This window comes from Accipiter gentilis, chromosome 10 (assembly GCF_929443795.1).
Source record: "Accipiter gentilis chromosome 10, bAccGen1.1, whole genome shotgun sequence".
In the NCBI taxonomy this organism is placed as follows: Eukaryota; Metazoa; Chordata; class Aves; order Accipitriformes; family Accipitridae; genus Astur; species Astur gentilis.
In genome coordinates this window covers 16,517,786-16,538,145 of record NC_064889.1, presented here as the reverse complement: position 1 = coordinate 16,538,145, position 20,360 = coordinate 16,517,786, and the positions used below count along the sequence as shown (strand labels likewise).

The 20,360-nt window shown below is 44.3% G+C and overlaps 2 protein-coding genes across 4 annotated transcripts in view; both read left to right on the top strand.

The window, feature by feature from the left end:
* LOC126043295 (cell surface hyaluronidase-like) overlaps nt 1-11,610 on the top strand; it is a 58,141-nt gene extending 46,531 nt beyond the window's left edge. Inside the window, exons 19-24 of the mRNA XM_049811435.1 lie at nt 2,132-2,314; nt 4,225-4,438; nt 5,202-5,303; nt 7,601-7,761; nt 9,052-9,161; nt 11,254-11,610. Of these exons, the coding sequence (XP_049667392.1) occupies nt 2,132-2,314; nt 4,225-4,438; nt 5,202-5,303; nt 7,601-7,761; nt 9,052-9,161; nt 11,254-11,477 (994 nt within the window). The 3' untranslated portion in view covers nt 11,478-11,610. The remainder of the gene's footprint in view (nt 1-2,131; nt 2,315-4,224; nt 4,439-5,201; nt 5,304-7,600; nt 7,762-9,051; nt 9,162-11,253) is intronic.
* Nucleotides 1-20,360, top strand: part of CEMIP (cell migration inducing hyaluronidase 1) — a 116,553-nt gene that overhangs the window by 39,525 nt on the left and 56,668 nt on the right. For all 3 annotated transcript variants that reach the window (XM_049811433.1, XM_049811434.1, XM_049811432.1), the window contains exon 2: nt 18,965-19,073. In XM_049811433.1, coding sequence (XP_049667390.1) covers nt 18,998-19,073 — 76 coding nt within the window. In that variant the 5' untranslated portion in view covers nt 18,965-18,997. The remainder of the gene's footprint in view (nt 1-18,964; nt 19,074-20,360) is intronic.

Here is a 20,360-nt window from a genome sequence, read left to right as displayed (position 1 = left end):
AATAGGAAGTTGCTAAAATACTGCTAAATTAAAGAGAAAATAACTGCCTTATTCTTTCCTATATTTACATAAAGGATAACTTCTAACACCTTCCCTTCTCACATTTCCTCCCAAGCACTTTTTTGTTGGAATGTACTTATTTCCATCTCTTCCTCCACAAACTCCAAAGTAGGTGCTTTTCATTTGATCTTTTCAATCTTGATATAATTTATTTCCACGTTTCACTCAGCCTGCTCACGTGCACGCTAGACTCTAGCACTCATATTCCCAAATGCCCCAGCTACTCAAGACAGTCACAGCTGTGGGTTTTTTCACGCCTTTTTTTTTTTTTTTTTTTTTTTTTTTCCCTTTCACCCTCCGGTTTCGTTTTCTAGTGCCTTTCTTGTTCCCTGGGGAGGTGGCAGCCAGTGTAGCACAGCACCAAAGCTGGTTCCCAGCATCTGAGGGAGATGACAAGCCCTTTTTGTGATGGTGTCTTTAGGGGACGAAATGTGCTAACACAATGCAAATCACCCTTATGAAACAGCCAAATGTCTTGGGACTCTGTCCTAAAAATATTCCACAAATACAGCTCTGGTGCATTTCTTTCATTTCCTCTAGTCAGAGGCCAAATAATCTGAAAATATATCCGTTTTCTAGCTGTCCTGTGTTATGACACAGCTGGAGTTGGTTAAAATCTAGAGGGCAGTATCTGGCTTAAGCTGATGGGTCTTTGTGCAGCTTTGATTTATTATTCTAGAACAGCCTGTCCCCTCTTCCACCCTGTAGATAGTTTTGTTTTGTTTTAACGAGAAAACCAGAAAAAGACTGAAATAGCTTTGCTTTTGCGCTCTCCATGTGTAATGCAAAGTAGAGGTCTAGGCATGCAAATTCCCAGATTTCTCCAAATCAAAGCGGTTTCCCCCCCATTTATCGCTCTGCAGGCAGGGATGGGTGGCAGGTCATTTCAGGGGAGGCTTTGGAGAAACTTTGTCTTCCTGAGCTTTGTAGGACCCAGAAAGAGAGCCGATGAAAGTGGTATTTGTCTTTCTCTAAGCCAAATTTGTATTCTCACATTTTAACCAGGAAGCCAGGTAGTTAAAAGACTACATTTAAAGCCTGGATGGTTTTGGTAATATAAGGAAAGCTAACGACAGTAGTGGCTCAGGCACTTTGGTGTGGCACACTGAGCCACTTCAGAGGGTGGAAAGGAAAAAAAAAATAAATTTAAGCTAATTGTCTTGCTATTCAGTTTTTCTTTTCAAGCGTAAACTTCTTCTGGCTTTCTGCTTTGCACAGTACAAATGCATCCCACAGACAGGAAAGGGTGTCGGGATCTTTTGCAGAAGATCCTTCCCATCAGTATCCGAATTGCACCGTAGCTGCATCTTTTGGCTCTGAGTCTTGCAACAAAGGTTTCTAGCTTGGAGCCAGTTTTTCTCTCCATGAGGGTGGCAATGCAAATCACAGGATAAAGGAAAGCCACGGGGGCAATTTTTTTGTAAATGTGTGTGCCGAAATTGTGGTAGACAAGAGTTAAAAGATGATTTAACTTTACCCTTAGTTATTCTAAACTGACATTGAAGAAAGAGCCCTGGAGAGGGAGATTTTAATGGAAACCATAATAATAAACTTTGCTGTAAAGTGGAGGAAGCAGGTCTCTTTAGACTATGGCTCTGGTTCAAGTCAGAGATTACTTTCTAATTCCTGAATCCGTGCCCCCGGTGAAATGTCTGCTGGATGCCGGTTCCCTCTCCTGCAGCAGCTCTGGATGAACTGAAACAAGCCCTGGCTGCCTCAGGAGATGCGAGTGGGTATGTGGCTGGTTGTACCTCAGCCTTATGGGGCAAGGAAGAGAAAATCTCTGGTTTTAAGCCATCCTGGCACCTGACTCAAAGTCCTCTGAGGTCAGCCGGGGTCCCTGGATCAGACCTTCGTAGTAAGCAGCCGTTGTTTCCAGACAAAGCAAAAAAATTTGATTTTCTTTGGCTTTGAGGATTTGTTGTGTTTTTTTTAAAGGAGGAAGAGAACCTCAAAGGACATTTCTTTGTTTTCCCCTGAAGACTGTACTCTTGGCTGCAGACCATCTCTCTTGTACTCAAGCCCTTAAGTGCATTTTCTCTTTCCCCCTGCCTCCCCTTTTTGCCGACAGAGGAGACTGGCTGCATGTTGCCCTCTGCTACCCCAGGGCAGCTGTTTTCCAGGTGACGGCGGATATCCACGAGCGACGGACAGGGACGGTGCACAGTGTAAAGCACTACCTCGCCGCTCCTTCCCGGGCCAGCGCTCTCAACGGGACCGGCGAGCGGCTCTTCTACTTCGACAGAGCATCGGGGTGAGCCCTGCATTGCCCCTGAATGAGCAGCAAACCCTTGGGGTCTTTCTCTTACCAACCCCAGCACCTCCTTTCCCTTTCTCCTAGTTAAAATTCAGGCCCATCCATCTTGCATGGTCTTTTCACTGATTTCAGGTCAAAATGGATTTATAGCTAGAGTACCTGGGGTAGGTCTATATCTGTATCACTGAGCAACAATTTGCATTGCTGTTCAGATAATGGCCGATTTCTTGGCTGGACATAGCTCCTTTGAGGAATCCCTGCTGCTCAGATTGCTGCAGGTGTGGGTGTGGTGTAAATATTTGTTAAAATCCTTTGCACCCCAAAGGGCCATGACAATGAGCTCCAACACTGAGATAGTTTGGGAAGTTTCAACTTCTTCATATTCCCATGAAGAGAGATTTCTAAAATCATCACAGTCTAAAAATCAGATTTTGTGAAAAAAGGAGAACACCATAGTACGTCTCTTATTTTGAAGGCATGAAGAGAGTCCTAGAGATCTTGCACTATCTTTGTAAGACTCTAGGACACCTTTGGTTAAAAAAACATATTACGAAACCGTGTTTCTCAGTCAGCTAAAATAGTTAGGGAGGAAAAAAGTGTTTTGTGGTCTAACCATTGGTCCCATGATGCTTCACCTGACTAAGTAGCTACTTCAGGAATCAATCCACAAATGCCAGATTTGAAAACAAGATGAGATATGTTTATTCATTTAACCATAACACATGAGCAATCAAATCCCGGAATGCCTTCCCTGCTAACCGGGCTCCTTGCTGATGTCCAGGTCTCTCTCAACATAGGAATTGTGAAATAACAATTTGCTAATTAATCCTTCTTTTCTTTTTTTTGGAAAATAAAAAAAGAGTTGCCCAAATTCTGTAAACAGGTTGTTTACTACTGAATAGCGGGGAAAATGGTTACACGTGTGGGTCTGTGGGGGAAAAGCCATTAGCTGCCAACAGCCATCTGGACCTGGTACATGCAGCTTGATGGGTCTAACCTAACTTAATTCTGGCAGTATCAGCCTTTTGGTTCTCTGTTTAATTCAGCAGTGATTTTTTTTTAGCCTTTCAGAGTACAGAAGTGATGGGATTGGCTTTTTTCTTTTCCTGTTGTTGTTTTTTAGACTTTATTTCATAATGAGTGGGATGTTTCCCCTTCTTTTTTTAACCCCACATGCTGGTTCCTTGGAAAGGAACCAAGCTTACTCATTCCTTCTTCCAGACAAATAGAAACAAATATTTAGTTTTAAAAGAAATAGAATGAAAAATCCCTTTAAATCTCATGTATCTTTTTGATCCTGGAGCTGAACTGAGCTGTTTATATAATTTCCTCAGCCCGAATTGCAGAATGGACACGATTGAAAACGTACTTAGAACAGCTAGAAAAGAAAAAATTAACTCCGAAGGCCAGAAGACCTGGCTGCCTTCGTGCTTTTGTCACGCATGCCTAGGGCTAAGCTCTGCCTGCGGGCCAAGACAGTGCAATGCAGAGAGCTGGAGGGGAAATGCTGATATTTCCAGGCAAGCCTGTCTCTTCCCACACAACAGCCTGAGCACTGCCGCTGCTCTTTCTCTGGTGGGATGCCACCATACCTGGGGACAGTGCCAGGTGCCTGGGGCTGGAGGGGGTGTCTGCCCCACATGACGCTTGCCTGGAAAGGCAGCCGGCTTGGGCGTACGGGCTGCAAGTGCTGCAGGTAGTGTCATGCCAGGATGAGAGGGGAGCTCGACCTGCATCCTTGCCGGACCCATTTTGCAATGGGTGTGCCATATTACACCAGTCTAAGACAGAGTTGGTTTGGGCTATGTGAGGGATAATGCAGTTCAGCAAGTGCAGATCCTGCCTCAGCTCAGCCCGTCCTCTAAGCACGCGGTGGCTCTGATCCCTCTGTTTGCTCTCGTTTGTAGGTACCTCTTTGTTCACCTGCAAGCCCACGAAGCTCGGAAAGGGCACAGTTACTGCTCTCAGCAAGGCTGCGAACGTGTCAAAATCAGGGCGCATATGTACCCAGGGGACACCTGGAGCTGTGACCCAAACCCCTTCCCGGAGAGACCGGCAGCTGCCCAGCGCCCCATGTCCCAGCACCCCGCTGCGCCGTGCAGGGCTTGTGGGGCCCCACAGGTACCCGCCGCATGAAACAGCATCTGAGGTTATGCAGTGTATGTGCCGCCACATGAGGTCAATTAATTCTCACAGCGTATAAGGAAAAGCCGTAGGGAATTCCCACTCATGAATCTGCCCAGCATCATGTAACCTGTGGAGAGGCAAGGGGGTTGCTCTGAATTTCTGCAGCTTTTTGTACTGTGCTTCAAAGATGGCCTCAAAGAAATTGCCCAACTGGAAGCATGTGAATGCACATTCATGGCACCTTTTTCCCCCCATTTCTTTCTTTTAAACAAGAAAAAAGGCTCTTTGAGAAGGCTCAGATTGAATTAGCTTTGAATTCCAAAGTATGACGTTGCTGCTGAATTTCAAACTGGGAAGTAATTCTGGTTAATAGGAATTACTGGAAAATTAGAGCCAGGTTCTCTCCTCGTTTACTGTAAATTCACCCCACTCTAATCCTGTAGAATTGTTTCAGGCTCATACAGATCTGTACTTGAGTTTATAGCCAGGCAAAATATATGAAATTCATATTCAACTTTTAAACTTGCTTAGTGGCAGAGTGACCATCAGAGGTCCTCTCCAACCAGCACTGCTGTGATCCTTTGATATATGGTGTCTTAATAATGAATGCGTACTGGTGAACCAGGATCACAGTTGGAAAAAAGAATTCTGAAAGTTTTGTGATCACATATACGAGCATTGGTACCTGCTGTCATTTTGTTGATGGAAACCAGTTAGCAAGCCAGTTTTTAAGTTTCTGTCTCTGGTGTAATTGCAGCTTGCTATCACTAGCACACCATCAGTCAAGTATATAAGGATCCAGATCCAATCTCTCGGCAGGGCGGACATACAAAACCACTTGACATCAGCATTCATTAAGGTATGTTGTCTTTCACCGCATTTGAAATGGTGATTAAACAGGGGAAACTTTATCTCCAAGGAAGGTTACTGCAAAATCTTGCTGAGCCTTGGCGGAAGGAAATGGGAAGTTCCCCTGGAAGAGGCAAGTGCATTGTTCTCCCTTACAATTAACTCCATTAAAGTCACTGGGAGTCCGTATTCTATTCAGATGAGGATTTGAGCCTTTAGGGAAAAAGAAGGCCTTTCATCACCTCAGAAGAAGAATTAACACCACCACTCTAATGTAGAGGAAGGGGGGGGGGGGGGGGGGGGGGGAAGCACACCAGAACTCATTGTTTACAAAGGATGTGGGGAAAACAAACAAGTTTGTTTTTCTGATTTTTGCTGCTGGCATTGCACTAAAAGATAAAAAATAGCTATATTTCACTACTGAAGGGGTTTGGAGCTGTCAGGTTGTCCCTGCACACGCCTTATATGTCTGTCTAGATGGTGAAGGGTGACTGAAATCATGCTTGCAAAGACACTGTCCAGGCTTGCATGCCTGTGTACTACTGAATTATAATTAATACTAATAAATGCCAAGCAAACCTGGTACAGCATCCATAAGGAGTCCGAGCAGCCAAGATTTCTTGCCACGCGCACTGGCTGCATCATCAAAAATTTATTCAAAACCATTAGCAAGTACGTGTTACCGGAGGCAGCATCCTCACCTGCGGCGAAGTGCAGAGACCTGTGTGTGTGCAGCACTCATGGGACAGGCATAGTATCCTCAAAACTCCTTTGCCTTTTCTAAAGCTTTAATGCAAAGTATTGTTTTTCAAAGGAAGTTTTATTTCCGGCACGTGTACTCCTAGCTGAAGTAAAGGCTGGGCTAGGCAAATGATATAGATTAACGTCTAAAGGAGGATTCTTACCCTAAATCTTAAAAGGTGTGGGAGATTTGGAAATAAAGAAGTGAAGCAGAGGAGCCCCCCACTACCAAAGCACACGTTTTGTCCTTGTTTGGCTGAATGAAATGCAAAAGTCAGAAATGTTTTAGATTTATAATCCGAGCTTCCCCAGGGACTGAGTGAAGTGGGTATAGCGGTGCCCCGCTCCAGCTCCCGTGGGGCCACGTGAGCCCTTGTGTTGGCTCCTCGGTGGGTCTGCAGCATGCGGACAGGGACAAGACACAGAGCAGGGCTGTTTCTTTTACCAGCGGCTCACATTTAGGTTGATTTGCGGTGGCGGTTGCTCTCTACTCCATGTGCATCCAAACTTCGACACACTTCCCAGGCTTAGGAGTGTGAGAGACCCAGGACCAGGCAAAAGATTTTGTCTGTGTTTGCTCCTCCTCACTCCCCTCTGCCCACCCATGGCCCAGGCATTCATGTTTCCCTTACCCTTGACCCCTATTGCATTCAGCATCCTCTGATATCTTGCAGAAGCCACTTTTTAACACTTGGCTCCCTCATTCAGTCTGGCCCTATATTCCCTGGAGGTATACGCATGTCTCTGATGGCGTGTATCTGAGCTCCCTGGTGCCCGTGGGCTTTGGGCGACTATGTGGATTACAGCGGTGTGTTGTGTATCCTGGGCTCAGCTTTCTGACAGCCTGACCCTGGTATGCTGTTGCTCTCCCTGGTGGACGTTGTTGTCCTCCCAGGCTGGGCTGTCCCTTAGGATGGTGGGGAGACGCACCAGTGCTGGGCACCTCAGAGACCCTTTGCCTTTCTGAAAGCAAATGTCGTGGCACATCCTGAGGAGTGTAACCTGAAGAAGGAGCCCGCACCGTAGGAAAGAAGGAGAGTAGGAGTCACTTGTGCTGCAACATCTCTGAGGCACTGGGACAGCCCTACCAAGAAGGAATATTTTGGTTTTGATATTTACATTTCCAGGGAAAACAAAAAAAGTCCATGCGTTGCTTCTATTCCCCCATCTGCTGTTTCAGCACCTCTCCCTTGCTCCGTGGTCAAATCTGCTTTGCCAAGTGACAGGAATTTCCCCCACATGGAAAAAAGCTGTGTTAAGTCTGAACTAAGCATTTTACGCCCAGGATTCTAGGCTTCCCAAATGTATTTTCCTAACACACAAAAGATGCCAATGACCTCATTTCTCATGTTTCTGTACCCCATTGAGAACTAAAGGTTTTGCTTCCTCCTGCCACTGACCAGCTATCAGTGATGTCACTTTATCTGTACTAATTATACATTTAAAATTATAGGGTGTACACCCTTGATATTTCCCTTGCTTGTAACTCCTTTATGAAGAAGCAGGATCAGAATCTGAAGCTCCCCAGCCTGTCTCCATAAAACCTACCTCTGTTTTTTGTTGCAGATAAATGACACAGTTTTCCTATTCAATAGCCGTGGGATATTCTTCGTGGTGCTAGATGCATGTTCAGGAGCGGTCGTGAGTAGGCGGCACTTTGACACAATTACTGGTGAAAATGCCGCCAGTGCAATAACTGATTATGTTCAAACATTTATAAAAGAGAGGTAAGCAAACTGCTGAGAGCCCAGTTCATGTAGCAACCCATGGCTGATAGACAAAGAAAGGAGAATGACCTACTTTCATAACCAAACCTGTGCTCTGAAGAAATCTGGCACAGATTAAATATGTACAAATCCGAAATATTACCCAGATAATAAGAGAAGCGGCATCTCTCTCTCCCAGGACTGCACAGATAAAAGCAGACAGAAACAGGTTTTCTGGAAAACTGGCAATTCCTTCTAAATTAACCATTCATTTTCCAGCATGGAGTAGATAAGATCCTTGTAATGACATTTACAATCCTGTGCACCTATCCCGGTGTCCAGCAATTTCCTGGCAGCCAGTGATTCAGTTTTCCACTTCTGATGCGTGTTGGTTTCTGTTTACTCTTACTGATTGTTTTTGCCTCTTGTGACAGATGAAAATCTTAGTTGTGCCAGATTTTCCAGTAGAACTTTTCTTGGGTGAGCCAATGAATAGACCTGCCTGCCTGTGGGCTCTGTTACCTTGCATGTGTCCTGGCAATGGTCTGGATCATCTCTGTTTGTGTCTGTCCCACATTCCTTGTGGTTTTATGTGTCGCCACATAAACATGGAACAACAGAGATTTATAGATAAATTCTTGGCTGCTGGCAGAAGCAGGTCAAATAACCAGAAAACAGACTTTCAGTCCAAGACATTTCTGAGCAGTTCATGACCAGAGATTTGAACGCTCCTGAATTATTACATCTGTATTTATGCACATGAGTATGTACATGTATCAAATGTGCATGAAGTAACATATAACCATACAATGCCTGTACATTCAGTTTGATTTTCTGGTAGGCAGTGTATTTTGCAAGTCTAGGCATTCAGCTAAATGCAACCAGTTGTGCCTGTAATTCACTGCAGGTACAATTCACTGGGGGCTGAAAGAACATCTATGAGGACCAAAGCTGGACTGAAGCTTGATTGTAAATCAGACCCAGGATATAGATGGTTTCAGAGTCTCAGGACTGCAAAGGAACCGAATTTCTTCTGCAGCTGAGTGTCCCTCTCCCATAAGGGATGCACTCGCAAACAGTCATTTGTGCTTGTTTAGATTCCATGTGAAGCACAGGTTTAATTTAGGAACATTTAAACAGAGGCTTGAACTTAGGAAAGCTTATGTGTGATTGAAATCAAAGGGATTTAAACGTTTTCCTAAAGTTAAGCAAGCTCTTAAGTACTTTCCTGAATCGGACCTTAAATGTCTTGCAGATTCTTAATGAAGTAATATTTTGCAATCATGCAGTGATTACTGTCCTTCTTTTCAGATCACTTGTTCTCGTGTGCTCTAGAGATATTGCAGAGGTGGTGGGGAGCTCTGAAATGCCTGTTTTCACCAGGTTAGGTTCAGCAAAGCCTATTGTCTTCCACAAGGAAGGTAAATGTATTTATTCTACCATGTTTCTTTCGCTTAAGAATTACTGGTGTGTTTCTCTACCAAAAATGTGCACTAACTTATATAATGCTTATCAATATATTTCCTACCACAATATGCCAGTGTAGCCTAGTAAAAACCTCTTGGCTTAGGGATGGTGAGAAGTAGAAGAGTTATTTTGGGGATTTGACCCTACTTCTCCAGGGAGGATCTGCATGCTGCAAATTTTTCATCCTAAAGGTAGCTTGTATTTCTAACAACAACAACAAAAAGAATCATTTGATAAAGACTCCATCTCTAAAATTCAACTGCTTTGCAAGGAAATACAATTATAAACTGAAAGGTTGATGAAAAAGAAAATAGCCTGACATGAAAGAGGAGCTATTTTTTTTGGGGTAGAAGTAAGGTGAAACCACCAGTTTTGGAAAGCTCTTATTACAGTGTTACCTTGGAGTGCTGCAAGAAATCCATTGGTATCATTGGTCTAGGAAATCCATGCTGGGTTTCCTACTGGAAAACTGTGGGCTACTGAGTCCAGGTTTGGATAAATAATTTGAGTGATAAGGAAATTAAGAAAACAACCAGCAAGCTTGATTCAGATTACATTCACAGTCTCCCAAGGAGAGATCAGATGGAAAATTGGCGGTATTTCCAACTTCTTTTTTTCTTGGGGGTTTGGGGATTTTTTTTCCCTACTGCTTTACTGAAATGTATATCAGTTTCTGGTTCAAGTTCAAAGCTCATTGCTATGACCATTTCAGGGGAGGCCAGCATAGTCTTTACAGCAGAGACGGTGATTTCACTTTGGTGCCTGATTCCCAAGAGCTGTTTTTTTACTTCACCCTTTTAAAAGCAGAAGTTTGAAGTTCTCTTTTTTTGTTTTTGTCCTGAAACTTCATTGCTTCATTCTTTCATCAAAGCCCCGAATACTTTTGTAAGGAATTTTTTGATTAAAAAGCAATCTTTTTTGTTTGTTTTGTCAAACTTTGTTTCCTGAACCACCTGTGCTGCTCACTTGGGCACAGCACTTCCAGGTTGTTTTGGGAGCTTGGTTCAGCCTCCAGCCCTGACTGCTCCTGGGGCACAAAAAGCAGCAAGCGGGGCCACCACCATCCTGGGGACACGCGAGTTGGTGGCCATCGCCGTGCCCTGCCACTTTGGTGGGATGCTGGTGTCTGGCGGTGGGACTAAGCTGCTGTTGGCCGATCACGTGCCACCCCTGTTTTGCTTTTCCTAAGGGCAAGGGTGTTCACCCACACGTCTGCCCTGATTTCCAGTCTGGGTAATTATGTTCTGCTTCACGAGCTTTCTCCTGCTGATTCAGGTATGCACGCTATTTGACTTCACAGCTCCAAAAGTGATCACACGCAGGACTGGGCTGTGCTGGGGCGGCTGCGTTTCAGAGCAGGCTGGAGCATTTCTCCCCAGTGCATATTGCTTCTGCCAGAGATAATGCAAAAAACCCCCGATCCTCTTGACCCCAGCGGGATCAGGATTTAGGGTCTTGTTGCCTGGTTTTGCAAAACCTTATTTAAATCAGAAGTGTTTACAGGAATAGTCTCAGTCCGACCAGCTGCAAATAGCCTTGGGAGTCTTTGCAATGAAAAGCATAATATAAACACAAGACATTATTATTAAAATGGAAGAATACATAATGCCTTTGTACTTTGTGACAGCGGAGGACCAGAGCAGAGTCGACATGGGGGATAGTTTAGGCATAACAGGAAGAAACTGATGTAAACTAATAAAAGAAGGATTCAAAGCGCCTAACCATTTTCACGTAGTCAAATATGAAAAAGTACCAGTCTTATTTAAAAATAAAGAGTAAAACAATATTCCTGCTAACTAACATCTGGGAACCTCTCTTAACTTATTGAAGTACCTGCAGATCTGTGATGCGGTGAGATTACAGCTTCAGTGAGGCTCTTTCCCTCTTTCATCACCCTTTTTCTCTCCTAAATGTTCTGTCGTTTTAATCTAAGGGAAAAAAGAAGGGCTAAGAAGTTTCTGTGATGTGTGGAGGGAGTCCATGCTGTGTCGCTGGTAAGTCAACCAACCCATCCAGAGGATCACTCTCTTTGTGTCTGTTTTTCAGGGAGTTTTGCCATGCTTGGCTATAAAGGACAAGCCAAACCCTCCTGGATTAAAGTCCTTAATCATGCTGGTTATCAGAAAGCTGCTTCTCTACATCATTATGTTCCCTTGAAGCTGAAACAATATCAATGTCCAGCTAATGCCGACGTGTCGCTAAAATTCGCTTTTTCTCAGAACCACTCTTCTGAGCATATCTCTGCAGAGGCTGCGGCTCCCCAGGATTAGCATCGCTGGGGCAACACCAGCCAGGCAAAGCCCGCCACTGTCACCAAAACCTGCTCTTGTTTTTTACAGGATTGTACCAAACCAATGGTCTTCACTTGTATATTTTATAACTAATAAATATATTCTCATCTTACCCACTGTGGTAGAGCTTTATTTTTCAAACAGTGCCTCACAGGGCAGAATAGGAAAAGCCTGTGGGCTGCCCTTCCCAAGGAGAAGTGTTTCAACATATCTACGATATTATGATCAAAAGGTAACTTTTAAAGGCAAGAGCCTGCTGTCCAGTATCACAGGGACTGGAAATGAAATCTGATGTGGAAACTTTAGCAACATGCAGGGAAACAGATGAACTTCAGCAGAGGTAGGGAATTCTCCCTTCAGTCCTGTTTTCCCTCCTTTAATGTCTGCTTTTAAAAAATCTGTGTCCATCTGGTGTGGTATCTTAGGTGAACTCAGTAACGTCTGCTTGGTAAGCATGCAGTGATCTTATAACAATATCTTCTAATCAAACTGAATATTTAGGATGCAACAAGGAGTTATAGATGTGTTTCTGTCTGTAGCTAATGAATGGTGAAATGATGTTTGTCCAACTGATTTAATTAAAGACCTACAGGAATAAAATCCAGGATAAAGTATCTGCTGCATAGGGTAAAGGCTTGTGTTCCTTTCAGACAATGCTTGTATTGACTTTCTGCTCCCATTGAGGACTGAAATACTGCCAGTATTAGTGGTTAATTCTCTTTGATTTTTTTTGTTTATGCTGCTGCTTTTTGAAGTAAAGACAAAAACAGAGCTTTGTATGCAAACTGATTAACAACTGATGACCTCACTGACTACAGTTTAAGTACAAAGTTACCCTGAAATGATGACAGACTCATTTTGGTTGGAACACGATGTTACTTGGTGACAGCAGTGAAGGGGCAGGCGATTTCAGACTATCCATGTCTTTATCAGATGGGTTACTCGAACAGGTAGGTGACAGCTTTGTTAGTAATGTCCTGTTGTTTCTTTGGAATTCTCAGAAATGGCCAAACAAGTTGCTACAGGGAAAGGTTAGTGGTTTTTTGGCCAGACTTTTGCTCCCTGGGGAGTTAGCCGCTCTGGCATCCGTGTGCCGGCCAGCTGATATTGTGCCTCTGAGTGGGGACTGAACTCCTTGGCTGGGACGCTTGCCTCCATCAGACACGTAGTGCCCGGTGGTCCTTGGACGTGGGGTGAGAGGACACCTGGAAGGTTTACAGGCAGAGAAGGAGACCGTGGCTCCATCCCCACACCAGGTAGGAGAGGTGCAAGTCGGGTTTGGCCGCGGGAGAGGTCCTGGCTTGCTAGGAAGTGTGAAGAAATCACTGATGCTGCTCAGAAAAGGTAAGATAAAGAGCGATGCACAGGCCATCACGGGCCTGAGCTGGCCCCTGCAGGGAAGCGATGGAGACTGATGTCCTCAGTAGAGACATGGTATAAGAGCCCGAGTGGCTGGGACTGACCCTCTAAGGAGCTCCCTGAAGTCCTTTTGAACTCCCATTAGTACCTAATTGTTATGATTTCTGAGGCCATGCAAGGGAAGAAAAGCAAGATGGTTTTGGCTTGTGAGCGTAAGCCCGGCATTGGAACAAGTACTTACAGAGCAAGCTTTTAGCTTCTTGGAGATTTATTTGATAATCTGCGACAGGTCCAGACCCTGGATCCCAATAAAACTTTGCAGAGCTCTAACCCCAGGCTGAGACTAAACAACTGGCAAAGGAAGAGCCTGGTGAAGGAAGGAGAGGAATGTGCCTAAACCTCTGAAAAATCTCTATTCCTCCTCCCGCCCCAGAAGGAGAGCAAATGGCAAATGTCCTGGAGAGGAAGGCGTGGAGCCGTGGCGAGCCAGATGCAAACAGTAAAGTACCACAAAAGCAAAAAAGAAAAATATTTACATCCTGATGCAGTTATTTGAGTAGTTAAAAGCAGCAGTTTGAAGAGGATTTAGGATGCTGTGATCTTCTTCAGCCACTGCACACACTTTCCTTACCTTGGGAGGGAAAAAACTCTTCAAAACCAGGGATGTTCTGCAGAGGGTACATCCTCCACAGACCCTTGGGACATTCAAGACGATGTTTTTGAAGGCTACGGCTAACTTGGCATGCACCAGAAGTCTGTGTGTGTGAAGCTGTGGGGGTAAGTGTCGCGTGGGCGTTGCATTTGTGGGAAGCTCTCATATTCCTCCCGGGCATTTCCTGAGCAGGAGGATCTCCACCCGCATGCTGGAGTCCACATGGACTGTGCGTGTCCACGTGGACCTGCGGCTAATCCGGGCACGTTCAGTACATCTAATGCGTTCAGGATATACGGCTGTCCTGGTTATCCCCAGAGCATTTCTGCAGTGGGAACACAGTAGCTCTGGTACTCCCTGAAAGCATTATCTTGGCTATACACTGGGTTACTGTCAGCAGGCACAGCAAAGTCAGTGCACCCCGAACCTCTGAAAAAGGGGTTCGGCTTCCCTCCGCTTCGATGCTTTGAAAACTTCATGCAGTTGATAAGGGTTTAATTCAGTGAAATGCTGAGCACTTTGAAAGCATGTGAAACTGGGAGTCCGTCAGCCTCGGATGGGTGGAGTGTTATGAATTGCAAATGATTTTGTTTTAGCTGAGCCAAAAATTGCTTCCTTTCCTTTTCAAGGTCTGTAAGCCTTTGCAAAAAAAAAAAAAAAAAAAAAAAAAAAAAAAAAAAAAAAGCAAGCTAATTCTGAAAAAAAGCATAGCTTTAGAAGAACTCTTTTTCCCCCTTTTATTTCAGTCTCAAAATAGTTTGCCAATATTACAACAAATTTGCAAACAACACCTTCATTTCCTTTAATTTATTCATTGTAAAATTTTCCTCTGACTCCTGCTCCTTGTTCAGAATCTAGTTTTATGAACATCGGGAATCAAGAAACTTGCAGTGATGTTTATATATGGAATACATGAGCAGAACCTTCTTCCTTGTAGGGAAAGATATGAGATAAATTTATAAGAAACTAAGGTTGATTGGGAAAACGTCAGATTGCTGCTTTTGACTCCAGTATTGATTTCACTGAGAAGTAAAGTCTGTTCCTGAGTTTCATCCTCCTTTACTTGCTAGTAAAAAGAGCAGCTAATGGCTGGGTGGCAAGCACAAGATCAAGACGAAGAGCAGAGGCAGCTATGCTGCTGTCATGCGCTGGGACTGAGAAAGCATTTTCATTAGCAATCCCTAGAAATGTGTTTGTTTATTTGTAAGGCCGTCTGAAGGCTTTTGCTGTGCTTGTGGCTGGGTGTGTGAAGGCTCCCCCTGCACAGGAATGTCACTGTAGCAAGAGCTGGCACGTCCTGGGGTCAGAAAGGCAAATGTGTTCCTCCAATCCATCTTTCCAGCTGGGGCTAAAATGCAAAATTCTCAGAGTGGGGTGAGAGGACAGTCGCTGCCAGGCAATGTCAGCAAGAGGATGGCAGAGGCGCTAATTAAACAGCTCCTCCCTCTCTCAGGAATCAGCTTCCAAATCTGTGTTGGCTTCTTTGCATATGAATGAGGAAACCTGCAGCAAGGCTCCAGACATAACCATCAAACCACTAAAACCTCAGCATCAGCTGTGGCAAAGGGACAGTCCAGGTTCGGCCACGCGGAGCACGAGGGGTGAACTACAGTCCTGGCACTGACCCCTTGGGGTCTCCTGGAGCATCTCGCCTTGCAAAGATGGTCCCTGGCGAACACAGATTTTACTCACAGGTCATTTCAAGTACCTGTGCAAATTAGTGCCTGTGAACTGATGCTGAGAGTTTACTCCCCATCAGGCTAAAAGGCACCTTTTCCATGTGAGCTTTGCCTGTTCTTCTCTGGGGACAGCTCCGGATCCCCGCTTTGCCCCTGCGCAGGTCTGTGGTCTCTCTTGCTGGGCAGTAGTAGCAGTAGTAGCCGTCAGGTTTCTTGCTCCTGTTTGATAACTTTTTCAGGGGAGATCAGGTAGCTGCTGCTTTTCTCCCGTCCTTGCCGTGGTTGTAATGGATGGTTGATGCTCCCGTTATGCCCCACTTGACATACCAGAAAGGAGCCTCATCTTCAGCAGATGCTGAAGGTACATCCTCCAACGTGTGTCAAGCCAGTCTTAAAAAGCACTTTAAAATACCCAGTATCAGGAGTTAGTTACTTTTTGAAAATATTGGCACCAGGCTTGGGTGGTTGGCCCAGAGTTGTGCACGGTGGCAAGTCAAGGTCAGAGTCTGGTGTGTGTTTCTGATCGGTGGGCTGTGCTGCCCTGGATCGCTCTGCTCTGCCCCTCAGATTCAGGGTGTCCGTGTGACCCCACCATGATGCCTGTGACAGTCTGGCTTCCTCTGGGAATTTCTTCGCCGTTTTGCTCTCGGGATTGTCTGCTCTGTGCTGCCTCCAGCATTAAAACCGCAGGGAGGGCGGTGGATATGGATTCCTGCCTATGCGGTGCACTTTCTAGTACAGTATCACTGCTGACACCTGCAGTAGCAGCCAGCGGAGCACTAATGGTTTCCTGCATCTACTTTTAGCATTGTCTGCTGCTATTGTTCACTTTTTGGAAAGATTCAGCAGCTGGGAAACATTTCAGAAAGTCTGCCTTGCCAGATCCAGGGATATGAGTCCCACTTGCCATTGGCAGGCAGCTTTTAGTGGCTAGATGAAAAAGCTTTTCTCACCCAAGAGAGGAGTCACAGATGGTATTTGAGAAACGTTGGAGACGATAGCCTTAGGAGGACACTTGTATGGCCCTTATGCTCTCAGAGTGCCCAAATCTGCAGGGAGATTTCTTGACATTGCTGGTTACATCAGAGCTGAAGTCAGCCACATGGCGCCTGTTCAAGTGAGATGTGGTGTATTGCTGTATCCCCGCGCGGCTCTGAGCGCTGAGCTAACGAAACGGCTGGCTGGCAGGAGATAACTGCTCCTGAGTCCTCTCCAGCAGGAGACATTAATGAAAAGAGTCACTATCTCTTCCTCCTCTTTTATTCAACAGTAAAATCAAACATGTCACTGTTTGTGTCTAATATTTGGGAAAGACGCTGAAGTGAGAGCCTTTGAAGGAAAATTCCTGAGATTATCCTCCGAGCAGCGTTTTTCCAGCAGTGTGTTAGTCAGAGCTGAATCAGAGGAGTCGGATCCTCTTGGCCCTCTCAGCTCTCAGCCTTTCCAACCTGAGTGCCAGTTAATCCTAACACTGCAATGAACTCGGGCTCGCTGTGAGCCGAATCAAACACCCTACCTCAGTCACAAAATAAGCAGGATATTCTTTGGACTGTAGCAGATCAGACACTACAAAAACATTGGGGCCTGGCAGGCAGCTGATGCCTCCAAAAATGACATGACTTTCCAGTGTCCGATTGCTTGTTTTGATCTCTGCTAATGAAGATGGATGTAATCAGGGAAGCAGTCCCCGATGAGCAACTGGGGATATAATACCAGAAGCCATTTTCCACAAGCTGGTGGTAAGTACTGTGCAGTTCTTGGCTCTAAAGAAAGCAAAGGCTGTGAAATTTCTTAAACTAATTTCCTACGTTTGATACAGGTTACTGTCAGAAAAAAGATAATGAGCTGGACGGAGCAGAGACGCTCCTCTGAGTTTGTAATGGGCCAGAACAAAGAAATTTCTTTGCTACCTATGAAACAACAGGACAGCAAATGCATGCCGTTCCATGTCAAAAAATCAGTGCCTTCTTTTTATTTCTGTGAACTCTTATATGATCTGGATGTGTTTTATGACCAATACCTTACCAGTTGGAATCTGGCTTTATGCAGCACTAACATACAGCTGTCTCCATGCTACAAGAAGCACTGTTTATCTGCAATGACCATCCTGTGGTATTACCACTTGTTTAGTTTTCCCTCTATCGTTAAAGCAGAATCTAGTGATTGGGTTTGTAGATTAGGCTGTGTCATAATCGCTAATAAATCTTGACATTTTAATGGTGACTGCTGTACTTTGGGTGTACCTCTAATAATGTTCCTTTAAAAGACCCCTGGCTTATCAAATGTTGACGGCTAATGCTGTTAAAATGTCAGACACGTGCAGCCTGGTTCTGGCACAAATTCCATGGCGACGGTATTGCTCTCTGATAATGTATATCATTCGAAGTTACAGCGTTACTAAGTGCATTCCTCTTTTCTACTGTTCTGTAACAGCATTTCAGCACCTGATAGACTGTACCAAGCCCCAAGTCTATGCTGTTTCTAGAGCTCATGGCTGTCAAATACACTATACCAAAACAAACAAGCAGTTTCCTGCTGGAATATTTCCTGACAAATCTGGTTCTAATGCTATTTTTAATACAATCATTGGATTACATGTGGTTTGAACATATCATTGCACTTCAAGCTATATCACCTTTATGAACAGTACAAACATGTGTTTTGCATATACACACTGTAAAATTTGCTCCAGAATAAATCCTGGCTTCTTGCATATCTTTTTCTGGTGCTTTTTATATTAACAAGTGACATGAAGGATAGCATGTGTTTTTTGCCCTAAAGAAACTGGGGCACCCTGGAGTTTTTTTCAATTGCTTTTTTTGCGTCTGACTAAGCTGTGCGATGCATACGTTTATCCTATTTCATCATTGTGATGTGACATGACAGCTACAAATACATTTCTTCGATATTCCTCAGATACTGGCTTACATGATAAAACCTAATGGCTCCAAGGACTACATGTGAATTTTAAACAGTGACTTATGAATACAGAAGTGGGTGTCCTTGTCTCAGTGTGAATACACATGTCAATAAATTGTCATGAGCATGGGGCAGAGCTGCAGAATCAATCACTGGAGAGAATCACATTAATTCTAACTTTGACTTTCATGACACTGCTTGTTTGTTTTTGCTGGGGGTTGGCTACTGAAGAAACAAAAACATTAGGTAGACTGGTTTCAAAAGCAGCTTTTGGTTTTGCAAGAAAATTCTGGGCTGGCACGTTAAATAGACAATGTTTTTTTTGGATCTGGAATCTAAGAAACCAAGTGCTTCAGATTGGAAGTATGAGTATGGTTTATCTTGGGGGTGCACAAAACGCCATTGCTAAAAATGTGTGGGTAGTACGGGGGGAGCAAGGTACGATGGAAATGTTACTTTGTGAAAATTTGTCACTCTGCAAACGCCTTCTCTGTTGTGTTTCATTACTTTTTTGCACATGTGAATATGCAGCCGTAGAGAGCCTTGACACTGGATGTGTTCATGCTGCATTCCTAAGGCGTTTTCGGTTACATCTGGTGGTTGCTTTCTGAGTGTCTATTTGGATTCCCAAGTGGGTTTATCCTAAACCAAACAAAGGGTGAGGAGCTGCCCGTGGTTTCTTGCTCTGTTCGGGCTGGTCCTGAAGCGGCGTGAAGGTGTTCTCAGCCATAGAGCTGAATGGGAGAGGAAGCAGCCTAGCATAAAGCTGGATATAACCTTTTTTGTGCAGTGAATGGTTTTTGCATGAGCTGGGGGGAAAAAAAAAGTGACATTTGCTTGATATTCTTTCTTCACAGGTACCCATCCAGACAATTAAAAGTCCTGAAGAAATGGCTCTACCTACCACCAAGTATCTGTCTGAAAATTTCATTTTTCTTCTGTTTGTCATCTCTTCTGTAAGCACAGGTAAGTTTTCCTGCCATGGGGAAAAAGGACATAGTTTGTAACACTATTGTTAAATAAAGATATTTCTGGTTTAGACTGAGCAGCTTTTCACTCTTCTAAAATTCAGGAGAAAAACAGTTTGCTGATGTGCCAATATGGGGGCACATCAGGAGCAGATGGAGGGCAGCTGGAGTGGCAAAGACTGAAATTTCTGAGCAGGTGAAAGTACCCTCAGGAATCCCTCAGACTCTGCCACACATTCTTAAAACAACCCCAAATTCAGCAAACTGCCACAAAGAAATAACAAAAGAAACCTCAGGTCCTAATAGCTGTGGCTGTGGGAGGTGAAGTCAAGCATTTTGCTGCATTGCTCAAGCCCAGATGTGGATAGCAAAAAGCTCTGGGGTGGGACATCCCTGCCCCTTGGGTTTTGCCTCTTCCAAGCAACCCTTTTCCTAAGCAGTTAGGGAAAGGGAAGCTGGATATACATGTTCTAAATACAGCTAATTTGGGGGTTTATATTTGTTTAAAACAAAGAGACCATATGTCTTGCCCCAAATGCTGCAGCTGCACGAAGAAACCTTTCCTTGCCGTGCTCAGGCTCTTTTGGTCAAGAAGCAAAACATTCACTAATTCCTTGTGCTGGGTAGAAGTTGCACTCTTACTTTAAAAATGACAACGGGAGTAATAATCCAAGCTGGCAAGGTACCTGGACCAGCTGGCAGAGGATGCTCAGCCCTCCGGTGTACTTGGTGCAGTAGATGTGGGTGATGTGCATGGCTCCCGGTCTCTGGTACGAATTGGTTAATGAAATTGGGAATTTGGGTCCTTTGTTCTGGATTGTGTTGGCTTTTGTTGATTGTCATCCCAAACATCAGCATAAATTCATCTTGATTTCCCCTTAGGCCTCACTGTCTACCTCTCTGTTTCTAACTAATGAATTTGGGGGGCACAAGTAATCTTTTGAGACTGCAGGAAGGTCTTTTGGACACTAGCATAGCCAAGTAAATGGAAAAATGAAAAAGGTTTTTATCCTGTCCACTTAATCTAGTTGATAAATTATACCTCTACATTTGAATCAATTCTTTTGGCTTTATTTAGCTTCTCATCATGAGCAAATATTCTATTATCCTTATTCCTATGGGAATAACAGCTCATTTTTTTTGAATTTGTTGTCAGTGTGTATTACAGTTATATTTGAACATCAATCTACAATGCAAGTCCTGTTTTCTTCCTGAAATACTTATCTTTTCCAACTCTTATTAATTCTGTGTGCCTTCTGGTAGGAAGCCAGAAACTCCTTATTTG